Source organism: Salvelinus sp. IW2-2015, linkage group LG23 (assembly GCF_002910315.2).
Source record: "Salvelinus sp. IW2-2015 linkage group LG23, ASM291031v2, whole genome shotgun sequence".
NCBI lineage: Eukaryota > Metazoa > Chordata > Actinopteri > Salmoniformes > Salmonidae > Salvelinus > Salvelinus sp. IW2-2015.
The window spans coordinates 32,955,218-32,963,525 of NC_036863.1; the positions used below are offsets into that span (position 1 = coordinate 32,955,218).

The 8,308-nt window shown below is 38.9% G+C and overlaps 1 protein-coding gene across 1 annotated transcript in view; it reads right to left on the reverse strand.

The window, feature by feature from the left end:
- The window catches only part of LOC111950941 (RNA-binding protein Musashi homolog 2-like), a 233,891-nt gene extending 225,826 nt beyond the window's left edge, over positions 1-8,065 (reverse strand). The window contains exons 1-4 of the mRNA XM_023968898.2: positions 7,858-8,065; positions 7,470-7,510; positions 7,112-7,193; positions 6,571-6,655 (exon numbers count right to left, since the gene is read on the reverse strand). Coding sequence (XP_023824666.1) covers positions 6,571-6,655; positions 7,112-7,193; positions 7,470-7,510; positions 7,858-7,919 — 270 coding nt within the window. The 5' untranslated portion in view covers positions 7,920-8,065. The remainder of the gene's footprint in view (positions 1-6,570; positions 6,656-7,111; positions 7,194-7,469; positions 7,511-7,857) is intronic.
- Between the last annotated feature and the right edge of the window lie 243 nt (positions 8,066-8,308).

Sequence of the window (8,308 nt, forward strand, 5' to 3'; positions counted from 1 at the left end):
AATTATTATAAGTGCAACGAATGATGACAATGCAAAAAGTACTGCATGTTTGGATGCATAATACTGTYAAGAGAAAAGTCTGAGAAGAAGACAAAATCCATCATAGGATCTGTTGGCTCTAAGCCTGGGAAAGGTATGTATACCTTACATGATTAACTGTCGAAGACAAAGCACCTGCTAGACCTGAACCAACAAGGGGCACGGTGGAGGTGAGCTCACAGCTGACATTACTTTCAATTTATATCTGACAGAGGAGGCTTAGATTTGTTCAGAGCAGCTGCTCCTATCTGTACCAGCCCTTTCTTCTTTCTCTCTCTCTCTCTCTGTTCTTATCCCCCTCACCTCAACCAGCCATTCTGTCATTTCAAACGCTACATCAAAACAGCAAACAGGGGTTGGCCAGAGGTCATTGAATAATGGCTGAAAATATCTGTGGACAAAATAGGCTACCTTTGTCTTGGAAGAAAAAAATCACTTATTTAGCAGTACAGTACATCTCCTCTGGCAGGAGTCCAGAGTGAATAATCCCGACCTGGACATTGATACTGTGACGCAGTAATCTAACTCTACAACTCCTCACATAATGAAGAATTATAATCACTTCAAATCATGTTCGTCATCATTTCTTAAACTAACTGTACGTAAAAAAAATAACTTATACTTTTCCAAATGGGATATAGGATAATATCAAATATAACATTCTAAATATGTTCTGAATTGCTTTGTGTTTTGAAGCCTCAGGCTCTACTTGGCCATATGTCTCCATTCACATTCATCCTGGTCTGAAAGCACTCTGTTTTAATAACTGGACAGAAAGCAACCCATGCAATCAGGGTGGATTGAACAATAGCCGTGGCACATTATGATGGTGTGTGCATTATGAAAGCATACATGTGCTCATTGTCCACGTCTCTCGCTGACATCTTTCTCCACGGGGTTATCCTGCTTCCACACTGAGGCCATTAGCACTAGAGAACATCCACTACAACAAACAAAGGAGGAATATGTTGTAAAATGTCATACTGTTTGGAACTGGAGTATGCTAACTGTGAGAAATAGATCAAATATTTATAAACACTGTACCATTGAATGAGATTTTTTCTTCTTTTTTATCTCAGTTGCATTAGTTTATTTCTAAACCTGCAGCCTTGTAGGCTATTGCAAGTAAACTCTTTCACTAAGTCCCTTCAAGGTCACCACTGAGAGAGAAGAATCCATTCAAGCGTCAAAATGCTGTACTTTCAAGCTTCCTACCAACCTAGCATCTCCACAAAAACACATGAAGAGCAATCGAAGTTCAACATAATGAACATTCTCTAGTGTTGTTGTTGAAATAGCAATGTGGGAGGATGATTAGATCTTGACTCATCTCTACACAGTAAGTGTTCTATGAAAAAAAATGTCAGTACATAAACTGGTAGATTTCTTGTATTTAGTTTATGTAGTCTCACTAAGATCAAATCTCTTTTGCAAGAGCGACCTGGTACGAGACTGCATTGCGCTCTTCAACACGGTAGTTAGTACATACAGTGTAATACATACAGTCGCTAGTGAAAGTCTACACAACCCTTGCACAATCTTCACATTTTGGAGCCTTAAAATTACATCTAAAAAGGGATAACATTTGATGTTGTTTATTATTGATCTACACAACCTATTCCACACTTTGTAAGTGAAATAAAAAAATTCTAGAGCATTTTCCAAATTAGTAAMAAATACAAAATGAGGACGTATTGATTGTATTGTGGTGGCAGAATCATGTTATGGGTATGCTTGTCATCTGCAGGGATTGGGGAGTTTGTTAGGATCTAAATAATTATGGAAAAAGCAAAGCCCAGGAAAAAAGGTAAAGGAAAACCCGCCTCAGTCTTCAGAAAATGTAACCCTGGGATAGAGACAATTACACAAATGTTTATGACAAAGACACACCAGAATTGTTTTACAAGAGGGGTTGAGTGTTCCTGAGTGGTCTAGTCTCACTCCTGCCTTAAATTTGCTTGAATATCTGAGACAATGTTTGAATATTAGTGCCCATCAATGATTCCCAACCAAATTTACTGAGCTTAAGCAATTTTTACAAAAACAATATACATGTTACCCTAATAGTTGTGCAAAGTTGGTAGAATCTTATTCAAAATGATTCACAGCTGTAATGGCTGCCAAAGGTGCTTCCATCAGGTATTACCTCTGGGGTGTGAAGACATAGGCAATCAAGACYTATATATATTTTTTGTTCTACAATTTTTAATCCCTTTTGAATTTTAAGGCAGCAAAATGTGAAGACTGTGCAAGGAACTGTACATCCTACATGTGCYCTTCTGCAGAAAGACTGATGGAATGGAAAATAAGGCAGAACACTGCTGGCTCAGGTCTATGTGATGAAACAACAGTTGCTTCCTTTGCATGCCGGCAAAGTGCCCTATTTAACCTCAGTGGCACATCAGGAACTATCAAATGTTGATCTCAGCGTTGCTTAGTATTAATAGGGCCACACTTTAGGTCCTTCAATAACTCAGCTCATACAGAGAACATGACATCCTCCATCTCTTCAACTGCTAAACCACTGCGCTTTCAGAATCTTAATCCGAATGATTTTCACGGGGTATTCTCGCTTGCTTATCAAGATGCCGTCTGTCAATTTTATTAACACAACACACCTTAGTGCAAGGGAAATTTAACTAACAGTAATTAATAAATGTGTAATGTTCTGGAAAAAAATAAACAAATAAAACATTACAACGTGATTGTATGTTTCAAAAATGTTCTCGATAAAATATATCAAGCTATAACCTGCAATTTCAATTATAGCTTACTTCACTCAAAGGAAGTCTTATTCATTACACACTGTACAGACAAAATGGAAACCAAATGGCTTTATTAAGGCGAGAGCTTTATTTATACTTTACATTAAATAATCCAAACAATAAATTCAACGGAACTAATACCAATGTTTTATTTGACAATATGTCGACTTACAATGTAACTACAGGCAACTCAATTGTTAATAACTATGGTTAGTTTGTCAGACAGAATTGTTTATCTTTGAGTCGTATTAGTTGTTCGGTTATAGTAAGAAATGTGGATGAAACAAATACAGATACAGGACACACCAAGCAAAGACACCAGATGAGACTTCTCATCTCTACAGAGAACATAAAGTGCATTGGTATGAGTGCTTTGTCAATAACCAACTGTTGTACCACCTGCATTCTATCTACACCACGAGGGGCAAAACGAGTGTTATTCAATTAAGGTTACTAAAGCATATTCATTATCACAAATAAAGAGTTCTTCCCTCCCTAATGTAGATGTATCAAAAGTACTGTATATCTACAGTATACTGTACGTACCATATTCAGACATACAGTACAAGTCAAAAGTTTGGACACACCTACTCATTCAAGAGTTTTTCTTACTTTTTTACTATTTCCTACATTGTAGAATAATAGTGAAGACATCAAAACTATGAAATAACACATATGGAATCATGTAGTAACCAAAACATTGATAAACAAATCAAAATATATTTTAGATTCTTCAAAGTAGCCACTCTTTGCCTTGATGACAGCTTGGCATTCTCTCAACCAGCGTCACCTGGAATGCTTTTCCAACAGTCTTGAAGGAGTTCCCACATATGCTCAGCACTTGTTGGCTGCTTTTCCTTCACTCTGCAGTCCAACTCATCCCAAACCATCTCAATTGGGTTGAGGTCTGGTGATTGTGGAGGACAGGTCATCTGATGCAGCAATCCATCACTCAACTTCACTGGTCAAATAACCCATACAAAGCCTGGAGGTGTGTTGGGTCATTGTCCTGTTGAAAAACTAATGATAGTCCCACTAAGCGCAAACCAGATGGGATGGCGTATCYCTGCAGAATACTGTGGTAGCCATACTGGTTAAGTGTGCCTTGAATTCTAAATAAATCACAGACAGTGTCACCAGCAAAGCACCGCCACATCTCCTCCTCCATACTTCACGGTGGGAGACACACATGGGGAGATCATCCATTCACCTACTCTGCGTCTCACAAAGACACAGCGGTTGGAACCAAAAATATCAAATTTGGACTCATCAGATCAAAGGACAGATTTCAACCAGTCTAATGTCCATTGCTCGTGTTTCTTGGCACAAGGAAGTCTCTTCTTATTATTGGTGTCCTTTAGTAGTGGTTTCTTTGCAGTAATTCGACCATGAAGGCCTGATTCATGCAGTCTCCTCTGAACAGTTGATGTTGAGGTGTGTCTGTTACTTGAACTATTTAACATTTATTTGGGCTGCAATCTGAGGCTGGTAACTCTAATGAACATATCCTCTGCAGCAGAGGTAACTCTGGGTCTTCCTTTCCTGTGGCGGTCCTTATGAGAGCCAGTTTCATCATAGCACTTGATGGTATTTGCGACTGCACATGAAGAAACTTTCAAAGTTCTTGGAATTTTCCTAAGTGACTGACCTTCATATCTTAAAGTAATGATGGACTGTRGTTTCTCTTTGCTTATTTGAGCTGTTCTTGACATAATATGGACTTGGTCTTTTACCAAATAGGGCTATCTTCTGTACACCACCCCTACCTTGTCACAACACAACTGATTGGCTCAAATACATTAAGAAGGAAAGAAATTCCACAAATGAACTTTTAACAAGGCACACCTGTTAATTGAAATGCATTCCAGGTGACTACCTCATGAAGCGAGTTGAGAGAATGCCAAAAGAGTGCAAAGCTGTCAACAAGGCAAAGAGCGGCTACTTTGAAGAATCTGAAATCCTAAAATATATTTTGATTTGTTTAACACTGTTTTGGTTACTACATGATTCCATATGTGTTACTTCATAATTTTGATGTCTTCACTATTATTCTACAATGTAGAAAATAGTAAAATAAAGAAAAACCCTTGAATGAGTAGATTTGTCCAAACTTTTGACTTGTACTGTACATATAGAACACATGCTAATCGTCAGTATTTATACTGCATGTGTGTAGGCTATTTATCAATGATTTAATTCCTACATGTATGCCATATATTCTAATATGTCACAGTGCTCTAAGCGATAACATTCTGTCATGGTGTGTGTATCAAATAATCACACATTAAATGAAACACTCTGTGGCTTTCTCCCCACTATCTGCATTGTACATCCCAATATTATCTGCAACAGCTTACAGGTGCTACTTTCCTTTTATGACATGCAAAACATGAACCCGCTCCTCTTTCACTTTCAAGTATCAAGATAAAAACGGAAAGCCTTTACAAGCACCCTCCAGTGACTTGCCAGTCAGGTCAGGACAGCCTTACAACAAGTTATAGCACTGCTTTCAGCCAGGCTCCACTGTAATTGTACACTGCTTGCTGAAGTACAATAGGTTTGTCTTGCCAAATATATCTGAAAGACACTCCCCTCTGAACTTGACTTTCACAGAAGGCTGCAAACAAAGCGTTTATTTCTCGGTTTGGACTATTCCATTTCCAGAGCTGTGTGAGCATGACTGGATATCACCACCCACTGAGCAGATATCTCAGACAAATATGATTTCATCTGAACGCTGTCTAATTCACCGCTACACAGATTACTGACATGCTTAATTATTCATCTACTGCCACATTTCAAAAGGGAAGCACAACACAATAGTTCAAGGCTTGGGGATGGGGATGCCATGTGTGTGTGTGTGTGTGTGTGTGTGTGTGTGTGTGTGTGTGTGTGTATGGATGCCTTGGTCTGATGGAAAGGTACATGAGATAAACTGATGGGAGAAGCACCAGGTTTGTTGATATTATAAGAAGACAGAAAATAGGTTTTGGTAATTGGGAAGGTTTTGGCATTTTATAGATTTGACAATGTACTGTGCTTTAAACTTAGAAGCAACAGTTCTAATATTTCAAATACACTTATGTATAAGAAGCATCCACTGACGTAAAGAAATACCAAATATTTGTTGAGATTTACAGGATTAATGGACCCTTTGGACATCAACAATTATTTAATACAATCACATTTGTAACTTTCCACTTCCAATGATGTGATATACATCAAACTGACTAGAGTGACATGTATGATCTGAAAGGTCATATGCATGGACGTGGGAGGTCTGTGAGAGACAGCCCATTTMAGTGACATGGGATATGTGCACATGTGGAGCCATAATGGTAAGGGGAAAGCGGGCATGAGAGCTTCATTCATTCAGAAAAGGGAATTTGAGCAGATATGAGATTCACCTCTGAGTGGCGTTTTACTGCAAGAGTTTGCATGGAGGAGGCAGCGGTGTTATCATGGGCTTATTCCACATCTACAGCTTTGATAAAATGTATGGTTTTACCAAAGAGGTCTTTACCAAGAGGGCCGACCCAGTGACCGGTACATGGCATTCTGAGTATTCTGAGATGCCACCTGCCACACATGGATGTACTGCAGTTGTTGTTGGTTTTAATGTGGTATTATTTTTCTATGTGGAACTTATATTACAGTATTATTACAACTCAAGCATGCCTGTGAAATGAAGGCAATGATGAACATTTAAAATGTACAACACAGACAGTAAAATATCATTGCAAATGACATCAAAACACAAACATACCGTCTTTGAGTCTAATTCGTGGTGTGGTTGAGCTAAGACTTTATCTACACTGGCAGCATCTGCAAACGTAACGAACCCAAATCCTCTGCAAAACAAAGAAACACAAAGTAACATCAATTAGATTACGCATTATTTATTCAAATGGGAACATTGAATATAAGCTCAGCTGATTCTCTCAGTGCATTAACATGTATCAGGAATTTCATTAGCTTTCAAAAAATAGAACTGCACACACATGTATTTACACTATCCTAATTAACCACTATTCATTCAGATGATAGAGATACGACTATCCTGGATTATAGATTACTATAGTAATTGCGGGCACTGATATTTAAGTTATATGACGTTATTGCAGTCCCAATTCCCAAAGTCAATGTCAAATTGCATTTGCCCGCAGTTTACTGCGAGCAATACAGCTGCAGCTATCTCTGTGAAACACAACGCGGGACAAACAGCCCGGGTTAAAATGTGGCATGTACACAAGTGTAGGATATAATTTCACCTACTGGAAAGCAAAAGTAAAAACCTTTTATTTTACCTGGAACGTTTTGTCGTGGGGTCTCTCATCACCATACATTCTCTTATCTCTCCGAATTTGCTAAAATAGTCTCTAAGGCTGTCTGTAAATAGAGAAAATATATTGGGTAATTAGTCAAGTACAAATGGTCGTCATACTGTTGTCAGTGTGATTCAAACACGCCCTGCAATGCACATAGGGGTCGAATAGAGGACTTCAGATGATTGGAAATAACAAACAACCTTGCACGCACACAGGCACACACATATCCATATAGTATACTGCACACACGCACACACAGAGAACGCGTGCAAGCACGATCAATCATTGCAACAAAACAACATGAAAGATGGGACATGTAAGGGAATAATTGTCTCACCTGGTGAGGTTTGCCAACTGAGGCCACCGATAAACATTTTACTGTAAGAAGAAAACATAGCAGAAGTGAGTCCAGATGTTAGATCGGCCATTTTGAAGACTAACTACTTATAAAAGCGATCTTAAATAGAGAGAAGCAAAAAAAAAACATTCGCTCGATAGCAATAATGTATTTTGTTAAAAGGGGGAGGCCACACATGCTACTGTAATCTGCCAAAGCAAAGCAGAAGCTTCGTAGCTATCACTAACTGCATCCGGAAGGAAAGACCAATGGTTATGTGCGCACTGCAAACTGAATCCAGCACGGCACAGCGCTAAATCCTCTGCCAGATATTCTCACATGAAAAATCCAATAAATAAATAAAATTCGAAAATGTTTATAATCTTACCCCGGGTCATGTTGTGAATCATTTGGGCTTCCAGATGTGACTTGACTCCCGTCTCCTTCCATAGCTAACCAAACTATAGGCAGTAACTACAGTAACAGACACACACACACAGACACGGCAAAAGCTATGCAAAGCCCCGCTATGAGAATATTACTGAGCCGGGAATGGAATCGTCACACGTGGGATCAACTCAGTCTAGCTCCCTCCCTCTCTCTGCATACCCTCCCTTACCCCACACTGGGCGGGGCGAGGGCTCGTCACCTAACCAATCCAATTGACGTCAATACACTAAACCCGCCTATAAAATTCAGAAAACCACTCCCCATATTGGTCATAACGTTCCCATGACAATGTAACAATTGATTAGTTACAATGTCGATATAGATATTTTACATTCCCTAATGGCAACATTTTATTCAATGCATCATTTCCTTCCAGGGCACACATGCAA